Below are 21,941 nucleotides of genomic sequence, written 5' to 3'. Positions count from 1 at the left end.
GACAAGGAAGGTCTGGGTGGCTGATTGCTAAGAGGACTTGGCTCCAAGCCCTGGGCGGGGCCCACCTCCCAGTGTGACCTGGGATCTCCACAAGGACCGACCTGTCCCAGAAAACACCACCTCCCAGCTTCCCTGAAAGTCTGAGAGACTCGAGGCTGCCTCCCACGGGGCTCTGGTCTCCAGGAGGCTCTGGCTAGAAGGCAAATGGGTGTCCCTGAGCCCGGGGAGGGGCCTGCGGGCCTGACCCTTCCTACCCCAGCCTCTCCCACCTCAGAGAACCTGCCATGTGCCACGTGTTAGGCTGATGAATCGGACCCCGGCGGGCTCACAGTCTGTACCCGAGAAAGGCAAAGGAAGCTTCCAAGAGGAGGGGGGCTTTTAAGAGGGGCCTGGATGGAGGAGTGGGGTTGGCAGTGTGGGCAGGGTGAGGCAGTTGGGCAGTCAGGAGCTCACTCCTGTCCCTCTATGCCCCTGGTCTCAGTCCTCCATGACCCTCAGAGCAAGGGCAGCTTGGCCTTGGGGTTGCTAAGGGTGACTGTGGGGACGACCAAACCTAAATGGGTTGAAGGTGGCCCTGCCCAGCCAGAGGGGTCTTTGGAGGAGAACCCCTCAGGGGTTGCCCAGCTCCACATCTTCCCAACACTGAACTGAGAGAAACTCAGACCTGGGGGGCTGTCCCAAAGCTGAGGGTCTAGACCTGGAGCCCTTGAGTGAGTGCGTTCCATGACTCCATGAACTCTAAGGTGTGGACAAACTTTGTGGGTGTGTGCGTGTAGGGGCACATTATCCTGGGGGCAAGGGTCTGTCACTTCTACGGTATGCACATGGCAGTTCATGACCCCCCAAAGTGAGAAGCCTTGTTCTGGAACATCAGGGCTGGGAGGAATTCCAGGACTTGGTGGCACTGACTACTCCCATTTACTGAAGAGGAAACTGAGGCTTAGAATGAGACATGCTTTGTCCAAGGTCATCCTGAAAGCTGGTTTCCTGGTCCAGGGCCTCGAATAGCCCTCTGAAAAAGTGAAAGTGAAAGCGTTAGTCACTCAGTCGTGTCCAACTCTTTGTGATCCCCTGGAGCATAGCCTGCCAGGCTCCTCTGTCCATGGGGATTCTCCAGGCAAGAATACTGGAGTGGGTTGCCCTCCTCCAGGGGATCTGAATCTGCATCTCTTACGTCTCCCGCATTGCGGGCAGGTTCTTTACCACTAGAGCCACCTGGGAAGTCTCCGATGAGCCCTCTAGAGGGTGTGCTTCTCAGTGCGGCTGGAGGGCGTTGTGTCCGGGTGGAGGGGGGTCACCGAGCAGATCCCTGGGCCCCATTCCGAAGGTACTGATACAGTATCCTTGCACACCAGTTCGTGTGCAAACTCTGTTCTAGAGGACAGGGTGTGCGCCTGCTCACGTTACACAGGCAGTGCTTGTAGAGCTGACTTCTGGAGCCATGGTTAAGTGTGTGGCTGAGAGTATGGCTCTGAGTTCCAAATGGTACCTTTGGAACCTACTCCAAATGGTACCTACTCACTTACTGGGTGTCCTTGGGCAAGTCTCTTGACCTCTCTGTGCTTCGGTTTCTCCATCCGTAAAATGGGGGCATTCACAATACCTCCTACCTCATGTGAATGGTACAGCTGATAAAGGAAGCCCTCAGCAAGTGCTGACATGGGATTCCTGCTCATTCTCCCTCTCTCCCTGGGCTTGGGATCCGAGGACAACAGGCTGCCTGGGTGCATCTTCTCAAAGTAAGGATGACCTTTGTGTCTGGGTGGTGGCTGGTTCATGTCCTGGGCTGGGCAGGTCCCTCTGGGGAGCATCTTTCTGCAACATGTGCCCCATGCAGCTCTCCCCGCCCTGAGCACTGACCCGGGGAGCAGCAGCCTCGATGGCCCGGGCCTCATCTCATCCTGTGACCTCCCAGCATCAGGGATGCGGCAGGTGCTCAGTAAGTGGATGAATGCTCTGCCTGAGGCCCAGGGGCAGCTGGAGGCCTGCACCACCTTGAAAAGTGTTACCAAGAACATGACAACTCTGCCCCAGGAAACAAAAGGATGTCACACAAAGGCTGAGCCTTCATGGGCAAAGAGCTGAGCAGCGCTGGAACCACAGCCCCACCACCGTCCACTCAGCCCACACTTACTGGGAACCTGCAAGACCAGGTTCCTGGCACTGGGTGGGGTGGAGTGGATCCATGTGAAGAAAACTCTCTCTGCCCTTACTGGGGGTGGGGGGAGGAGGTGGAAGATAAAACAAGTGAGCACAGTTAGTGGTTTGTAACAAATGCCATGGAGGGCGCTGGTGCAGGCAAGGGGAACACGGGTCCCAGGGAGCAGCTGTGGGCGGGCTGCAGTTTCAAATAGGGTGTTCAGGTCAGGCCTCACTGAGATGCCCTGTGAGCAGAGACGTGAATGGGACAGAAGGGATGCACGTGGACACACTTCCGGGGAAAACATCCTGCATTTGGTGCGGAGGCCTGAATGAGGTGGTGTAATACCAGCTGCCAGGGACATAAACGCAAAACAGTTTAGTTCAAGCTCATTGAACAGTCATCAATGCAAGGGTTCCTGGGGGTGACACATTCCTCCATGTGGTGATTCAAGGATTCAGGCTCCTTCGCTTGTATCCCAGCCCTTCCCCGCCTCCCACCACAGTCACTTGTCCGTTTAGAAGAGGGTGGGAAAATGTGGCGCACAGAAGGCACGTCTGCCTCTTAAGCTCCTTGGCCAGGAAGCAACCTGCCATCAGCTTCTGCTGATGAGCACTAGCCCCTCGGCCCCTGATTAACGAATGGGGGACTGAGAGCTGGGGTCCGGGTCTGGGCAGCGGCTTCCCCATAGCCCTGCGCTATGCAGGGAGCATGACCTGCTCCTGCAGTTTGGGGGTCAGCTTGGTATCTCTGTGGTGGCCCTCAGTGGGGAGTGGGCCTGGATGATGGCACCCCACTCCAGTACTTTTGCCTGGAAAATCCCATGGATGGAGGAGCCTGGTAGGCTGCAGTCCATGGGGTCGCTGAAGGTTGGACTCGACTGAGTGACTTCACTTTCACTTTTCACTTTCATGCATTGGAGAAGGAAATGGCAACCCACTCCAGTGTTCTTGCCTGGAGAATCCCAGGGACTGGGGAGCCTGGTGGGCTTCCGTCTATGGGGTCGCACAGAGTCGGACATGACTGAGGTGACTTAGCAAGGAGGCCAGGTGGCCGGAGTGGAGTGAGAGTAGGGTGTGATGGGAGCTGAGGTCAGAGATAACGGGGTGGGGGGCTGTGGCAGACTATAGGGTCATACAGGCCACTGTTGGGTCTTGTGAGCACACAAGAGCTCCTGGCGGTTCTGGGTGGGGAGGGCCATGATCCCAGTGTTCCAGCCAGCTCCCTCTAGCGGCCGTGTGGAGAAGAGACTGTAGGGGAGGTGGGACCAGGGGCCTGGGAGGGGGCTGTGTGCTGGTCCAGGCGTGATGCCTTGGATGGGGATGGGAAGCGGTGGAATCAATATACTTTGAAGGCAAAGACAACAGGACTTCCAGGTGGGCGAGCTGTGGGGTGTGAAAGAGAAAGGCAGCATGGCCATGGCCCAATACCCCAGAGGGCACTGGGAGGATGGAGACGGGAGAGTGGCAGAGGGGGCTCTTATAACACTGGGACTGCCAAGTGGAACCCCAGCCTCTCTGAACCTCGCTTCCTCACCTGTAAAATGGGAGGAGAGGCCTCCTGTAAAAACACACTTACCTGGCGGGTGGTTGAGAGCATTACTTGACAGGATGGCTCTGAATGGCCCGAGGTGAATGAGCTGTGCTGAGGCTGGGGTCCAGGGCAGTGGGGGCCAACTCGCTGTGGAGAGGAGCTGGGGGCGGGGCTGGGATGGGAGGGAAGGGGGTGCCTCTGAGAACCACCCCGCCCTTTTCCAGCTCTGGGTCTCCTTCACCCACGGCTCCAGCTCAGATCACCATGTTGGAGCCGGAGTTGGGGCTGGGATTGCTTGGCTCTCGAGGGTGAGGACAAACTCCAGCCCAACAATGGCGCAGGGTGGGTGCTGGCTGGGCCACTCCGTGCCAGGTGGCTTGGTTCAGGGACCTCCACACCTCAGTTTTTAACCTGTGCAATGGGTTGGTCTGCGAGCCTCCTCAGAGAACTGGAGGAAGCACGTTGGGGGAGGGGCTGGCACTACCCCCCCCCCGCCCCGCCCCTGCCATCCCTGCCCCACTCCCAGCCCTGCGTGGGCAACAGACACTCTGTGCAGCACGGCCCTCACAGGGGGAGGCGGTTACAAAGCAGTAATACTTTTATTCCCATCAGGGATGCTTACTGGGCCCGACCTTTTACAAAGAAGATGGTTAGGAAGAAGAAAGGGGGGCCAGGGTGTAGGGGCCTCCGTTTATGATGCCCCAAGCCCTCCACCCAAACCCTGCCAGTCAGGCTTCCAGACCCGAGGCAGGCGAGGGCTGGCTCTGCAGGGCGGGCCACCCTTGAGGGCTCCCTAGGCAAGGCCATCTGCCAGCAGTGTCGAAGGTGAGTCCGGCAAAGCTCTTTCGGTGCGGACAGCAAACGGAGAAGGTGCAACAGGTGGGTCTTCCCCTTGGTGACCAGTCCTGAGCTCTCAGCGTCCACCCCAGCCTCAGGGGGGGCCCTGCTGGCTCCGCCTCTCCTCCAGCGCCCTGCACACCCACATGGACACCACGGTGGCGTTTCCGTCATTGAACTGCACGATGAATGGGTGGCCCTGTGGGGAAGAGGAGGAAGCTGTGACAGCCATTCCCTGGACTTTGCACGTCGCCTGTTCACTGCCTTCCTCAACAGCCCTGTGAGGTGAGGGCAGCTTCAGTCCCATTTTATAGCCTTGATCACTGAGGCCCAAGGCAGAGCAGTCTGGAGCCTGTCTGGGGCACTCGCTGCAGCCCTCACATTCTACCTTCTCCTTAAACTCCAACCAGCCTGGAAGGTCCCCCAGGGTATAAACCTGTCTTAATTCCACACAGCCTGGCAGTTCCTCGGCCCAGCGTCACTCCCAACAGCTGGCAGGCAAGGCCGGGCACCAGAGCCGCCAGCGTTCCAGTCCAGTTGCTGCCCAGAAACCAGAGAATCATCTCGCCAGGGGCTACATCAAGCCCAGTTTTCTTTTGTTTCAAGCTCTCCTATGAACAAGCCACAGTCTATGCATGGAGGGAAGGCAAAGTGTCGGGGGTGTGGGGGCAGGAGGGATGCGCTGGCTCCTGCTGAGCAGCTGGGGGCTGGGGAGCAGACTCTGGAGTACAGCTGCCTCAGGCTCTAACTGCTTACCCACAGTCAGTCCCTCCCCTGCTGTCCAGGAGACAAGATCCCTCCTGATGGTCTTAGGGCCTCCTTGGGAGCTCCCAGGAATGGTCAGAAAAAAGCAGGGGCAGCCACGGGTGGAAGGAAAACTGCAAAGCCTTCTACTCTTCCCCAAGTGCTTGTCTGTTAAGCAGTGCTCGCGTGGCAGTGTCCTCCCCTACCAAACTCTGTAGCTCGAGACTCAGGGAGCCACGGTGGGCGAGCAGAGAGAATGGGGGCTCCCACACCCCCCAGCTCCTTTTCTCCCTCTGGCTTCAGCTCTCCAGCTCCAGCTGCCCTGCTCCGCCTGTTCTGAGCCCTCTCCCCCTCAACCCCCACTGCCCTCCACCAGGCTGGGCTTTCCAGGCAGCTTTCCCTATGAGCTCATCAGGAGACACTGGGTTGGGGCTTGGATGCCCAGACCCCATGTCTGTAGGAGCAGTCAAAGCCCAGGCTGGGGGAGGGAAGGGGGTTGCTTGGTCAGCCCCAAGATGTCCCTGGGACAGAAGAACCTCCAGGCTTCCACCCCGGCTGACACCATGCCCCTTGCCCGGTTTTCCCAGTTTGGGCAAGAAAACCCGCCCCTGGAGCACCCTGTGTGGGGCCAGCTCAGAGGCACCGGGAACAGTGTCCAAGGTGCAGGGAGGAAGGGAGCTCGGCTTAGAGGGTGCCAAGGCACCCAGGGCAGAGGCTCACGAAGATCACAGTGGAGCTGGGCCTGCAGCCCCGCCTGGCACCTTCTGTGATCTGCCTGTGGCTCCCAACACACCTGCAGGGCCCCCCCCAAGGGAGCAGGTGCCCCTGCAGACTGTAGCTGGGGAAGGAGGTGGGAAGTCAGGTTGGGTGGGCATCCCCCCAGGCCACACAAGCCTGAGGGGGGGCTGAGGCAGGAAAGCCCAGGTGGGACTCTCTTGTGGCTCTCATATGTTCCCCCCCATATGTATAATCCCACCTCATGTATGCCTGCCTAAATCAGCGCCCAGATAGAAGGAATTCTTCCTGAAGTCAGCGAGCATGTTTCCTTTTCAGGAGGCTCAGAGGAGGCGACCTTGTGCCCTTCTGAAGAACAAAGGGAGATGCTATGCTCAGGAGCCAATGGGCCCCTCCCCTGCAGCCCGGGGTGCACAGTGTCACTTTCCCAGAATGCCGGGTGACTTTGGGGGCCATATGCTGCATCTCTGCTATCATCTGTTCAGGAGCAAGCAGAGCGGAACCGCAGGAGGGGAGAGGGGAGCGTTCTTCCAGTTACAGCAAGGCTGAGGGCTGCGCTGCAGGAAGCATTTCGCCCAGGTGTCCCGGGAGGCGGACGAGGAGAGGGTGGGCATCCACCACTTTGGTGCAGATTCAGCCCCCTTCCTCTCCGACCCCTACCCCCTGGGTGGGACGGGACCCCCATCTCCTGTGTACCCCTGGGGCTTTACACCACCCTGTACGGCAGTGACTGAGACAAGTGGTTTTGTCCCCATCTACTATTGATGGGTTTGGGGGGATAAGAAGAGGAATCATAGAGGGAGAAAGAAAGGAGAGACACAGAGACGGAGGGGAGACCCCAGCCTCTCCACGCAGCCTGGGCTGTGACAGGTGAACTTGGGAACTGGAGACTGCCTGGTCCACCACGTGACTGGACGTGCCGAGACAGCCAGGACGTGGGGAGTGAGAGCGTGGAGAGTTGTCCAGAGGAAACCAGAGCAGAGGCGGCACTGGGAACGCGAGAGATCACGGCAGTCTGGGGGCATTTCTGCCTGCAGGGTCCAAGGGTACCTCAAGGTCTGGGGGGGAGGCGCTAAATCACACAGGTGGGCATGATAATCTCCACTTTGCAGATGAGGAAACAGGCCACAGGCTCATGGTTGACCTGTTCTGGCTCCCAGAGCTGTGACTGGATCACAAGTCTCTGAAACCCAAACCTACTGTCTGGGGCTTTTCCTGGGCTGCCTTGGGGTAGGCAGACATTGAGAGTCAATTCCTCCTTGCCTGATCTCTGCCACAGGATTCAGGCCTGTCTGACCAGAGGGGACTGAGACTGCAGGTCCTGACCCCTGAGAGAGTGGGGTCAGGATGGTAGGTCACTCTTACTTGACTCTGCCCTCCCATCAGCCCTGGGTGGGAAGCAGGGTAAGTACACCATAACCCCATTTTACAGAAGAGGAAACTGAGCCCTGGAGGGAACATGACTCGTTAAGTGCTAGGGCTTCTGGTTGCTCCTCTGGTACATTCTCAGGGCTGGACCCCAGGCCCTGTGACCCCGCCAGCGTGTGGGCTCCTTTCCTCCCTACCATGTAGCAGACGCTCCTCCAGCCCCAGACGTGCATGAAGCAGGTATTCCTCACGAGTTTAATGAGCAAACAAAAGCTGATGGACGATGCTGGGAAAAAGCATGAAGATCACTCGGCCACCCTTAGGGGCCTCAGTTCCTAGGTAGCTCCTGACAGGCCCGAGCAGGTGCCTGCAACCACCAGAAGCCTGGAGGCGGATGGAAACTGCACACTGGTTAATAGCGAGTCCAGCACCCAGGACTGAGCGCTGTGTGCCAGGCCTTGCCAAGAGCTTAGTCCCGATCCTCCCACCAGATCCCCAAGCTCACTGCGGAGGTGCACATGGCCACCTGGCAGATGAGGAAACAGACACTCAGGGACCTGTGTGAAGTCACGGAAGCCAGGGCTGGGCTGGAAGCACCACCTGGGTCTCTGGATGCCAGATGCCATGCTCAGGACCGCATGCTCTCCTACATCTATGGCATGAGGGCTGCCCTCACAGGCCCCTCCTGGGGTTTCTGTGTGGCCCCCTGCACGACACCCTCTGCAGTACCTGGTAAATGCACACCCCGCCCCCTCTCCCAGGCAGAGGAATCCAGACACGGACAAGTTGTCCAGTTCCCTCGGGCTGCTAGGACAACAGGAGCGCGGTGTGGCCCACCCGCTGCTGCCAGAACACCCACACGCCGCTCGTCGAGAGCATCTTCCACCCACGGTGACCGCCCCAGACACCCAGGCCTCTGCTGCCCGCACAGTGTGTGTGTGAGCGGTCACTCTGCAGGCTGGAGCCGCCGACAAGCTCACTGGCCTCTGTACCAGGCAGTGGGAGCCACTCTCATTTCCCGGATTCTCTCAGGGCCGATTGCAACCATTAAACCGGCGAGGGCTGAGGTAAAATGGACCACAAACTCCGCCACAGAAGATGGAGGCATAATGAAGGGGAGAGGATGGGACCATGAGAGGCAGGATGGACCCCAGGGTGGGGCACAGCGGAGGGGGAGCGACGGGTCAACGACAAGCAAAGCCAGCGGGTCGCTGGGTGCGGACCTCCCACCACCGGGCAGATGGTGCTCCGGCAGCAACTCGTGACGAGGAACCGGAGCTCGAGGCGGTCCAGCACACCCTCCTCCACCTGGGCACTAGCGTCCAGGGCTTCGCTCGAGTTTGGCCCTCGACTTTGGTAATAACGGCCTCAATTTTTGCCCACTCGTGTCATCGTGATGAGACGCTTTCCTGATGACTAACAGCATGACCCTCCCCCTATGGACAGCCCTCCATGCTTCTGCCAGAGGGGACGGAGAGGAGGGGTCCGGGTGCCCACCGCACGGGCACGAGGTGGACGTTTCGAACCTGCTGAGGTGAAGGGTGGCCTGAGGCTGACATGTCTGGACTCCCAGGACACTGCTCATTCACTGACACTTTGCTCTGTGACATCAGTTGGGCTTCAAGTTTCTTCCCAAATAGGAATTTACTCCACTGGGGTCTCCACACTTTGTTCCCTTGAATAACTTCCTAGAGAACTCTGTGCATGTGAATCATGCAATGCCTTGCTGGTGTGGCTGCCGCTCTGCCGCAGTGCTGGCAGGTAGCAGGTCCTCCATTAGCCGTGGGCCTGTGGCAGGTAAAGAATCCAATGTGCGAGGCCTGGGTTCGATCCCTGGGTCAGGAAGATCCCCCGGAGAAGAGAATGGCAACCCACTCCTGGATTCTTGCCTGGAGAATGCCATGGACAGAGGAGCCTGGTGGGCTACAGTCCATGGGGCCACAAGAGTCAGACACGACTGAAGTGACTAACACCCCGTTGCAGGAAACAGTGACCTGCCTGTCCTCTCTGCCTGCATCTGGTCACCGAGCCCCTGCTGTGGGCCAGGCCTGGGTTGCCTAAAATGGCCCTGAAGCCACCCAGCACCCTGTTTACAGACAAAGGAGACCAAGATGCCAACAGACACGACCTGAGCTAAGGTCACAGAGCTAGAAAGTGGCAAAGCTAAGGGCTGAACCCAGGACGGTGTTCTGCCACGAAGACACACCACTCTGCTCACTGAGGTTGGGCACAGTAACTTTTAAATCCCTACTTTTTAAAAGAATATATGGAACAATATTATTTTTTATTATTATATATTTTATTAACCCCTTGAATAAGTTACCGAAGGAGGTACTGTGTTCCCTCCACCCCCTATAACAACCCAGGCTTTATTTGTAGGAATGGGATAATAAATTCTGTGCCTGTTCATTTTTATGGTATATTATTTTTAACTGGGGCTTCCCCGATAGCTCAGTTGGTAAACAATCTGCCTGCAATGCAGGAGACCCCAGTTCGATGTCTGGGTCGGGAAGATCCACTGGAGAAGGGATAGGCTACCCACTCCAGTATTCTTGGGCTTCCCTTGTGGCTCAGCTGGTAAAGAATCCACCTGCAATGAGGGAGCCTGGAGAATTCCATGGACTGTATAGTCTGTGAGGTCACAAAGAGTCGGACACAACTGAGTGACTTTCACTTTCACTTTTTCTCCAGGGTGTGGTCTCTGTAGCTCTGGAAAATTTCTTCCAGATCCTGGATCTTCATTTTGCTGCTTCCCTAGAATCTAGACCCACAGAAAAGGAGCAGAGAACCGGGTGGGCTGGAGTTGTCACGCAGACCCCTGGTGCCTGCTCTGATGGCTGGCTGTCCTGCAGAGTGGGCGCCACCATCCAGCCCTAGTGCTGATGAGGAAGGACAGTGTGATGGCTGAGGACACGGCTCCAGGGACAGGGCCACGTGCAAGCGCCCTGGCCCTGGACAGAGTCCTTAGTCTTTCTGTGCCTTAGCTTCCCCGTCTATAGAACAGGCCTAAAGTAATAGTCAGTAAACAGACTTGTGGAGTAATAAAGAAATTACTTGGTGAGAAGTGGCGGATACAACTTTCACCTCCTCTTCATCATCCCACATGGAGGGACTTGTGTTGTCATTATACTTCTCCACCCTATCCCCGGGGAGGAGGAGGAGTCAGGCTGGCGGGAAGTATGCAGCAGGCCCAGCCCAGGGGGGTCTCCTGCCCACAGAAGGGCTGGGTTCTGGCCTGCCCTCTTCTGGCGAGCTCCCAGGCAGGCTCCAGACTGCTGTTCACGTCTGATGGAGCTCTGTGGGAAATTCCCAGCAAGGCCCAGCACATCAGCACAGCCTTTGACTCAGATTGCATAGAAGGAGAGCTGATGCTTCCTTTCTGCCATTTCCTGAGTCTTATTTCTCAGCTGGGTTTGAACATGGGGAGGCTGCTGGCTGGCCTTGTCACCCTACTGAATATCTCTGCTCCCTCTGCCTCCGGGCTGGGGTAGGAAACTGCCTGAGTGCAGACAGGCTTCCCAGACATACACTGAGTAGCGTGATGGGAGGCTACTATGCTTCCATGTAGAATACACCTAGGGGAGCGGCAGTGAGATGAAGGTGTGAGCCTTGCCTGTCAGCTCGTGTGGAATCTCACCGTCTGCCTAGCCCGGCTTACCTGGGCCAATGCCCCGCTGCAAAGCTCTCAGAGGCAAGGCATTGGTCCTGAGACTGTGCTTTCTCAGCCTCTGATTCCTAAAGCTGGGGGTGTGGGTTCCCTTCTAGCCTTTAATTTTCTTTGAAATGAAGAAATGATCCTCAGCTGTGACATGCAATTTCAATCACCCTTCCTGAGTTTATTCTTCACAAATACCACGGAAATAGATGTTTCTTTCCAAATATTCAATTATTAGCAGCAAACTGCTTACCTCTAGCCACCCTAGACTGTACGTGAGGCACCTAAGGGGGTCAAGGTGAGATCTGCTTTCACCTGAGCAGATCTATGTGTTCCTACACAGGGTAATTGGCCAGGAAATGGCCCATCGAGAGGGAAAGGTGTTTTCAGAGGCTCCGCCAGTCATTCTAGGGCCTATGCTGACAGGGCAGCCCCAGGACCAGAGCAGTGTGGTGGAGGAGAGGGCACAGGGAAATTGCAGTGGGCCACTGTGAAGGGAAAGGAGTGGGTGTGTGTGTGTGTGCCAGTACCCGGGAGTAAATGTTGGAGGAAGTGGATCCATGTGGGTGGCAGAAGGTGCCCCCTGCCCATGTAGAGGGGTTGTGGTGGCTGCCCTGTAGAGAACTCAGACAAGATGGGTGAGCAGGAAGAGCAGGGAGCATGCTGGCTATCCCAGTCAGTCTGGGGCTGAGCAGATACCCAGAGAAGTCAGGACCGGAGGATGCCAGAGGGAGAGTGGGGTTCTTGCTCCAATAATGCTGAGGCCTCCTATCTGAGAGGCTGATTCTGCAGCAGGTCCAAGCAGTGAATAGGGCGGTCAATTACAGGCGTCTGGATGTTCAGGGTTTGTCTTCTGGTGTGATGGGCTGTGTGGTGGCGGTTTACAGACACAGTGCTCAAAAGGACGGTTCCCTCCTGTCCTCTTTTGTTCTTACCTTTTGAGATTTGATGTTTAAACTCTGAGACCTTGGCTCTCTCTGTGTATATATGCATATGTGGGCATGTGAGTGGGCAGAGGGGAGGGAAGAGACAGCAAGTTCCATCACAATTTCTGGCACAGAGTGGGGAGCTCAGTGAGCTTGTTGAACAAAACAGAATGGACCGGTTCTGACAGTGAGAGAATGAAGAGATGGGGAGAGACCAGGCCTAAAAGTCCTCTCTCTACAAACTCCCAGTCAAGGAACATTTTACCAAAACCATAACATGAATTTGTAAGAAAGGAAATCTGCAAGTGCCAAAAATGAAGAGGAAACGGAAAACCTCTTCAGTAAGGGTGCGAGTTGAGGTCTTGTGGCCCTAAGGGAGGCTATCAGTTCCAGGAATGCAGTACCTGGAAAGTGTAATATTAAGTGGAAACAGGAGACAAAGTCCAGCTGGGGAGCTGGCCTAGGACCCTGGGCAAAGCTGGGACTGCAGAAAGTCTGCCCACCAGCAAAGGGGATGCTGTGTAAGGTGACTCTGAGCCTTGTGCACTTTGGGGTCCTATGTACCACTGCTCTGGTCTGAGAACACAAGGCTGATTAACCTAACATAACATTGATATTGATCTAGCAATACTCTGGAGTATCTCTCAGGAGCAAATGAAAACACATTCTGAGGCAGTACTTCTGGAATGCAATCATTTCCACAGCAATAAGCCTCATTCAGAATGAGCTTACAATAAAAATTCTAAAACACGTGAGCAAACAATTAGGCATGGACAAGAGTCAGCAGACACAACATGCAGGAAGATTACAGCTCTCAGAACCAAGGTGATAGAAAATAATTGGAAAGAAAATGCAAAACAATGTACAGTTGAAAAGACTAAAGACATAAAAGAAGTTGAAACACTAAGAACAAGATATTATGAAAAAGAGAAGAGAGATTTGAAAAAGAATCAAATATAACTTATAGAAATAACACGTGTGGTGAGTGGGAAAAACAAAAGAAACTCTCCATAGATGAGCCAGACAGCAGGCTGAATACAGCTGAGGAGAGACTTAGCAAGCTGGAAGAATGGTCTGAGAAAAGTATCCAAAGCACTACTCAGTACTGACAGATAAGCAAAAAATAATTTTTTAATGTGAAAGAGAGAGACCCAGAGGAGAGAATGAGAAGAGACGAGACACAGTGGCAGATGGGAAACATTCAAAGAGACAACATCTGAAAATTTTGAGAACTGATGAAAGATATGAATTTTCAGATTCAAAAATCAAAATGATCTCCAAGTAGAATAACTATACAAAAATCTATATCTAGACAAATTGTGGGGAAACTGCAGAACACCAGGAACAGAGATGGGAAAAGCCCCCAGAGAGAAAGACCATGGTAACTGGGCAGCCAGCAGATTCTCACCAGCTAGTGGAGCAGCCTGGAGAAGGAAATGGCAACCCACTCCAGTGGAGAATTTTTGGAGACCTGCCTGGAGAATTCCGTGGACAGAGGAGCCTGGTGGGCTGCTGTCCATGGGGTCACATAGAGTTGGACATGACCGACGTGACTTAGCATGCATTCATGCACTGGAGAAGGAAATGGCAATGCACTCCAGTATTCTTGCCTGGAGAATCCCAGGGACAGAGGAGCCTGGTGGGCTGCCACCTATGGGGTTGCACAGAGTCGGACACTACTGAAGCGACTTAGAAGCAGCAGCAGCATGGAGAATCCAGATGAAAACAGAGTCAAGGCTCTGGGGAAACTGTCAATCTAAACTCTTAAATCCAACTGAACTAACAATCAAGAGTTAGGGCAGAACTTCCCTAGAAGTCCAGTAGTTAGAATTTTGAGCTTTCACTGCTGAGGACTGGGTTTAATCCCTGGTTCAGGAACTAAGATCCTACAAGCTGTGAAGTACAGCTCCCCCCAACCCCCAGAAAAGAGGGCAAAGTGAAGATAATCCTAGAACAAAAGACAGAACTCTTAATGTACTTCCAAAAGGAAAAGAAACTTCAGGAGAAGGAAGTAGGATGCAACAGGAATAGGAACAGATAACTGGTAAACACATGGATAAATATCAACAGGTATTGATTATACAAAATGAGAACAAGAGTAATGACTAATTGTGAAGACTAAAAACGATGCCAATGAAATCCTGGACATGAAAGAAGAAGGGACTGATCAGAAATTCTTAGTCTCCTTATATTCGGTGGAGTAAAGCTGAGGTTGAGGCTGCTAGCTGCCTGTCAATATCCATTCCTCCTTTTTCCTTAGTGATATGAATCCTAAGTTTAATAAGGAATAGAGCTGATGTTTGGCAGAAACCAACAAAATTCTATAAAGCAATAATCCTTCAGTTAAAAAATAAATTTAAATTAAAAGAAAACAAAACAAACACCACAACGGGAAAGCACACACACACACACAGAGGAACAGTGTCGTCCAGCAAAGCAGCCGCATGCCCAGCCTCCCTGGCAGCTAGCTTTTGGCCAGCGCCATGGAAGCCCATAAGCGTGTGCTGATCCGCAGATCTGTCCTTAAACAAAGGAGTGTTTTGACCACTCTTCCTCATTCCTGTTGGCTAGAGCTCAAATGCCCCTTAACTAGAAAGGAACTGCCACCTAATCTGGGATACGTCCTGCCTGTCTTTATATGTGCGGGGAATATCCTGCTGTCATATTTAAGCTGTTGTTTATTTTAATCACGTGCAGTTAAAGCCAATTCTACCTAATATAAAGGTTAGGAGATTGAACCTAAAGCTGAATATTGTCGGGAAGGGGGTATATCTAGTGATTAACCTTTAGGCTTTGCTAAATTAAGTGAGAAACTTGGGGATAACCATTACAAGGCTAGAAATAGAATACAGTATCTAAACCGATGGGAAGACTAAAAAGAAAGAAAAAAAATCAATCTAATAGAGTAAAGAAAGGAGAAAAAAGAAGTCAGAAAAGCATTGTAGAGAGAAAACTACAAAACAGAAGAGTAGAAAAAAACATTTAGGTGTATCAATAAGCAATAAATATAAATGATTAAACTAATGAATTAAAAGAGAGTCAGATAAAATTAAAGACATCAATAGCAAAAGGCAGAGATTCATTTAAAACAAAAGAACACAGAAATAATGAAAACAAAGGGGCAGAAAAACATGTAGCAGACGAATACTAACCAAAAGAAGATTGCATATGTATATTAATATCAGACAAAAATAAAACTTAAAATATACTAGAGGTAAAGAGAGTCACTACATAAAGATAAAAGAAACCTTTTAAAATGAAGATATAGCATGTTGACACAGGCACCTAATATCACCACCTTAAAGAAAGAACTGACAAAATTGCAAGGAGAAGCAAAACCACACTAATAGTGGGAGACTTTAACACGGCTCTCTCAGTAATTGATAGATAAAGCAGGTAGAAAATTAGTAAGGACACAAAATATGTAAGTAACGCAATTCACAAATTTGACCTAAAGGATGTAAAAAGGACACTTCATTCAACAATTAAGAGAATCACATTCCTTTGAAGCAAAGAGAGTACAGTGAAAAAAAAAAACCACAGTGTAGTAACCACAGGCATTTCAACAAGTAACAAAGGTCTTTGTTATTTTGGTTGATATTATATCAGTCATGCTCTCTGACCATGGGGCACAAAAAGAAGATAACAATCACAAGAGAAGAAAACAACACTGAGTATGTGCGAACAAAAATACTTCTACATAATTCATGGGTCAAAAAAGAAATCCCAATTGAAACGGAAAATTACTTAGAAATGAACGACAGTGAAAATACTCTATATAAATATTTGTGGAATGCGGGTAAAGTCATGTATAGTTTTACATGGATATGTTAAGGAAAAAAAGATTGGAAATTTATGAGTTAAGTCAGTAAATTATAAATGGAACAAAAAGTAAATCCAAAGAAAACATAAAACAGCAGTAATAAAGAACAAAAAGAATTAGACATTAAAGAGATGATCAAATCAATAAAATACTGGTTCTTTAAAAAGGTTAGTAAAATAGACTAACTTCTGATAAAACTGGTAAAGAGAGAACAGAAGCAAACATTATTAGGGAATAAAAAAATGGTACATGCCCATAAATGCAGGAAAAAATTTTAAATAGTAAGGGCATATCTTATGAATGATATGAGGCCAATGCTGAAAATGTAGCATCACGTCTCCCCAGGAGGGAGAGGAGAGAGGGGAGAGGAGGTGTGTGAGGGCGGTGCTGGGGCAGTGGGCAGGGTGGCGATGCTGGTGACCTGGAGGTGTCAACAAGTATTGACAAATAGTCACCCTGGTAGGTTGTGAGCCCTGATACCACACTTCAAACTTTTAAAATGATTCTTATCTATTGCTTCATCTGATTTCAAGAAACATCCAATTAAGTAAAGGTGCTACCAAAATCCATCTCAGTAACAGCTTCTAGCTTCTCAGGAAGGAAAAACAACCTTTCACACAAAGACTGAACCTAAAGTGGAGATTTTTTGATGTTATCAAACCAACAGAATACCTTAAGGAAAAACTGCTAAGGACACCAGATATTGAACTTTGGGGTAGATAACTGTAACTGAAGGGCCATCTTTTTTTTTTTTTTTAAGGTTTCCAGCTATGATACCCCAGTTATCTGAGCTTCATTCAATTCAGTAGACAGGGTTGCTGCTGAGGTAAGTGTGGGGGAACCAGGGGACTGGCTGGGGCAGCCCTTTTGGAAAATCTGAAATAAAAGCATAACAAAGGGCAAAGTTACCAGGCCTAGCCTGTAATACAGGATCGAAAATTACTAGTTACTCCAGAGTTTCTGCTTTCAGCAACCATTTCCTGAAACTGTCCCCTCCTTTTTTTTTTTTTTTCCCTAATGAAAATCCAAAACAAGGAAACAAGCCATTTGAAAATTCTGATCATTTTGTGTCCTGGCAGCAAATAAAAATCATCAATAGAACTTGCTTTTAGCCTTGAGCAATATTTTCTAAAACAAAACACAAAGAACCTGTGGTACTTAACTATTCTGCTATTGATTTACTGTGGTTTGCAAGGTAATGTTGAAGAAAATTAAATGTACGGAAGGCTGAAATGCATTTTCTGAGGTTCTGAGCAGGGTAGCCTGTGTTTTCTGAGGCGGTGTCGCTGGCCATGCGCAGAATGCACGACTAAGGGAGCGCACTTCATCTGATTACAAATAAGCTGGAGAAGCTCGTTGCCGCAGAGCTTTATGAAACCAAAGTCTGTTTTCACTGTTGAGAAGGACAAAGTTATTTAGTTGCAAGCTTGCTTCTTCTGCTAGTTATGCTCCAGTGTACAGGGAGACTTCGATCAAATCCAATATGGATGCATTGAATGGCTTCTGTGGGTCTGACTCTAAACCTCGTTTTTAAAGTCTAAGGACTCCCCTTTGGCACATTCATGGCTTATTAGGTCCCCAGGCCTTCCCTTGTGGCTCAGCTGGTAAAGAATCCGTCTGCAACATGGGAGACCTGGGTTCGATCCCTGGGTTGGGAAGATCCCCTGGAGAAGGGAAAGGTTACCCACTCCAGTATTCTGGCCTGAAGAATTCCATGGACTGTATAGTCCATGGGGTTGCAAAAGAGTAGGACACAACTGAACGACTTTTCCTTTCATTTCACTTTCAAAAAAACAAACAAAACAAACCTTCAACAAATAATAATGCAAAACAATTTTATGCTAATTACTGATTCAAGAGCAACGTGGTCATATTGTTTCAAACTTCAGCATTTACATGCAATCTTACGGAGCGGTGTATTTCCTGTTTAGTGAAATGGCCTGTTTTCAAATCTAGAGGCACTTTACAAACCTACAGGGCACTGTAAATTTGACTCCGTTACTTAAGACTAAGAATCTGAAAGTTACATTAAAACTTGAACGCTTTACTTTCAGTTAGCCCCTCAAGCCTTTACTTAGTCCATTTTCTTGCAGTTTAGACTACTAATGCTGACACACTTAGCTTCTGGTTTCTCAATCTAAAGCACAAAATAAACAGACAAATAGAGGAGGAAGAGCCGAGAGCTGTTAGAAAGGGAACAAGGGCAGGAATACTAAGTGACCTCTATTAGCAACACTACACAGCAAAAACGAAACCAAGGAACCAACGTGGGATCATCCAGGGCAAGGACAATGGCCCTCCACATGTTAATATCAGGAGACGCTAGGACAGCAGAATACAGCCAATGACTGTTCATGAAGACGGTCTAAGAACATTTTCTAAAAAGCAAACCCTGAGGCACATAATCCGTTTAAGAGGACAGGGAAGTGTACAATACATTTAAAGCCTCTTGCCTGTAATCTTTCAGTTATCTGAATAATTTCCTTTATTTGGAGGTACTCATTTATGGAAAGTGGTGAATAGGAGACTTGCTGCCCTTTGCATTTTGGAAGGTCAGGATTAAACAGGGAAAAGCTCGCACTCTGGCTGCCTTTCAGTAGCACCGTGTGACATCACCAGGCAGACAAGCCTTCAGAACCTCTGAACTCAGTAAAGACATATGGGGCCACTTAGGGCCCAAGTTTATCTTGGCTTCCTTTGGAGCAAGTTTGATTACTTCTAAGATTTATGGTCAAAGTGGAAGGGAAAAAACATACCTCACAGAGCAGATTTATAACCTCATCTTGTTTTTATAATAACATTAGGGATGACATCCTATGACAGAATCTTGGAATGACTGCAGGGAGACTTGGAAACTCAGTGAGAAGTTTTATATTTTGGGGGTTTGGAGCACTTTGTACTTCCAGGGGTCAGGGAGGAAAGGACCAGGGAAATGAGCCAGGGAGACAGTCAGAAGGTGAGTGTCAGCTGGTCTAATTTTCTGTGTCAACTCTGAAAATTAGATAAACAATGACAAACCAGGCTTTTTAAATGAACATGTCACTTCTGGTTTTCTTGATACAAGGTAACATTTTTCAAGTCCTGGTAGCCCTAAAGACAGATTTAACCCCTGAGAGGTTTCTGTAAGTGTTCTAAAGCACCCACATCGAAACAAAAGGTTGAGTCCAACCCTACCACCCTTAAAAGAAAAACTAATTATCCTTGAAAGTTAAATACTCTTCTTCTAACAATTAAGGGGATTATGCCTAGAGCCAAAGGTCCAGCCTTCTACTGGACAGCCTTAGCAACTTTTTTTCCTTTCAGTCATCATCTTGGCTCTCTAGGGCAGCTCCTTTGATCTTTCAAACAGTGTTCTAAGCAGGGACTGGTTCCTTGCACCAACTCAGGGGAGCACAGACTGTTCTGGGTCCCCTGCTCCTATGTTATGAAGACATGGGGTAGGAGAACCGCTCTGGCCTACAATTTGGCTGTAACAAGCTCCCTGGTGGGGAGACGAAAGATCAGTGAATCTTTAATAGCTGCCCTCAGCGGCTTTGCTCTAAGGATATTTATTCAGTTGGAACATGTTGATTTGGAGAGAAAAATAAGTATAAATATAATTAGCAGCATCTGAGTAGAGTTCTTCATTCCACAAAGTGCTTTCAACCTCATCATCTAATTCAAATGTCACAGTAATGCCATGAAGTCTCAGGATGGCATTAGTGTCATTATCTACTTGTGGATTTGAAAACTAGGTTCAGAGAAGTTAAGTGATCTGGCTAAGGTGGCAGTGGGATCTGAGCTGGACATCAGCTCCAAAGCCTGTGCTTTTTGTTAGGTTTGTTAATATGTTTTGTTACAGTATAATATATGATAACAGCAATATAACAGCCAATGGTTGTGAGCACCTATCCCATGTCAGATACTAGCCAGGTGTTTTCATTTACAGCATTTCCTACGATCTCCAGTCACCTGTCAGAAGAGACGTGGGCCTACTTTACAGCAAAGATACTGATGCTCCTAGGTGGTAAGCCCTGTGCTCCAGGCTGAAGTCTCAACACTGGCTGGAACCCAGGCTCTTGGACTTCATATTCTTTGCCCACACTCTAGAGCTTGCAGCAACAACCCCCCACTCCCCCACCCCCGACCTCCTGCATTCCATACAAAGCACATAAGCCACGGTCTGCCCTGGATCAAAGTACAGAACAGGTCTTTTAAGGTTCTCTGACCCCAGCCTTGCCTCATCCCTGAATTCTAATGTCTTTTTCCTTTCTGATGTAGTAGAGTCTCCTTTTCTAAAGTGTCCCAAGGTTCAAAACTACCTCTGCTGCCAGCTTACTGTTGAGAAGAAAACTATCTGATTACACCAACTCACAGGATGGTATGAATAACTAATAAGAGCATTGGGGCTATATGCATTTGAAAAGAGGACACCTGCCCCAGTCCAGCTGCATCTCTGATATCTCCGGTGATAAGAGTTCTGGGTGTGAGGAGCTCTGTCTATGTGGGCAGGTAATTTCCCTGTGGTTTCCAGGGGCCTGTGAAGTTCACTCTCCATCATGCAGCTTTTCCCCCTCGATTTGGAAACTCTGTGCTCTGTACAACAGGAGAACATCACCAACTGCACAGGAAGGCCATGGTCTGCCCTGGACATCAGGAAGGCTGTGTGTAGGAAATGCCCAGCACAGAGGCTATGCTGGAAACAGCTCTATAGTCGTGACTATCAGTGGCCTGGACTTGTTTTTTTCTAAGGACATTTTTGCAATGCCTAACACATGCTCAGTGCTAAGTCTGGAAGACCGAGACCGGCTCTCCTGACAGCTGCACACGGTGTGGGTGGACAGGCAGAGGGGGTCTGGCTCTCCATGTAGGAAGGACTCTCACCACTCACTGAGCTGCCTCTCTCCTGAGCCTCAGGCCTAAAGACCCAACTTGCTCCCTCATTTAAAACGGGAATGAGCTGACTTCCCTGAGTTCAGAATTGCGTGTAACTAAAACACAAAACAGAAAAAAAGGAAACCCAACTGTTGCACTCGTGCACAGCCTATAGACAACACGGCAGTGCCCTCAGACAGCATTTCAAATACAGTTTATTAGTGTGTGATATGAAAAGGGTATTTTTATTGCATGATATAATGCAATGGGACCTTGGGCGCTCTGTGGAAAGACCTCACACTCAGAAGTGTAATGAACCCATAGTCCCCAAAACATTATACTGTACATTAACCTATCATTAATGGCACGTTAGGGCTAGGGGCATTGCACGCTTGCTGGTCAGGGCTCCATCAGGGCAGTGTTGAGAAAACCTCACAGTCTTCCCAGGCTTAAAGCAAATAGAGAAAATAAATTTTCCTGATGTCTACAGGCAGCTTTAACGGAAGTTCAATCCCAGCTCTGCCTTGCAATTTCCAAGACTGCTTTCTTAAGAGAGGAAGATGCACGATTGAACAAAAGAAGGAAACGAGCCTTCTGCAGTTCACCCACAGCTATATGCCCCATAACCCCAATGTGGGCTAGACAAGGCCACAAGCAGAGAGCGCCTCTGGTAGCAGTGCAGAAGCTGCCCGCGGGACACTCAGGCCAGAACCTCAGTCTCCAGAGGCAGAAGGGATCTTGGCGACTGTGTACCTACCTCCCTCACTCTCTAGATGGGGAAATCAAGGCTCAAAAAGATAAAGGAACAGACAACCTATCCAAAAGAAAAATGCGCACAGTATGTGAAAAAAATACTGATGGCCAATAAACATGAAAAAAAAACAAACTTCATGCTTAATAAAAAGAATGCAAATGAAAACAACTGAATATCATTTATCACTGATCAGACAGATGAAGATTAATGTCTAATACTTTAGTAGCAAAAGAGGTGAATGCTCAGTTGTGTCCAACTCTTGGAGATCCCATGGACTGTAGCCTACCAGGCTCCTCTGTCCATGGAATTCTCAAGGCAAGAATATTGGAGTGGGCAGCCATTCCCTTCTCCAGGGGATCTTCCTGACCCAGGGACAGGACCCACATCTGCATCACAGGTGGATTCTTTACTGCTGGGCCACCTGGGAAGCTCTGAAAGAGGTGAGGGGGAATTGCAATTCTCATATCCATTTTGTAAAGGTGTATGTATATATATAGAAAGATGGTCACCAGCAGCCAAGGTCTGGAAATCACCAAAATGTTTTATGGCAGGGTCCTGGTTAAATAAATATG

At 50.2% G+C, this 21,941-nt stretch overlaps 1 protein-coding gene across 8 annotated transcripts in view; it reads right to left on the bottom strand.

Annotated features, from left to right (window-relative positions):
* Positions 1-4,253: 4,253 nt before the first annotated feature.
* The window catches only part of MAP2K5 (mitogen-activated protein kinase kinase 5), a 268,500-nt gene continuing 250,812 nt past the window's right edge, over positions 4,254-21,941 (bottom strand). For all 8 annotated transcript variants that reach the window (XM_070796962.1, XM_070796966.1, XM_070796964.1 and 5 more), the window contains one exon: positions 4,254-4,709. Coding sequence is in view for 4 of the 8 variants with exons in the window: in XM_070796954.1 (XP_070653055.1) it covers positions 4,605-4,709 (105 nt within the window). In the remaining 4 variants the exon portion in view is untranslated. The remainder of the gene's footprint in view (positions 4,710-21,941) is intronic.

Source organism: Bos indicus, chromosome 10 (genome assembly GCF_029378745.1).
Source record: "Bos indicus isolate NIAB-ARS_2022 breed Sahiwal x Tharparkar chromosome 10, NIAB-ARS_B.indTharparkar_mat_pri_1.0, whole genome shotgun sequence".
Lineage (NCBI taxonomy): Eukaryota > Metazoa > Chordata > Mammalia > Artiodactyla > Bovidae > Bos > Bos indicus.
Note: the sequence above shows the minus strand (reverse complement) of the source record. Positions and strands in the feature narration are given on the sequence as shown.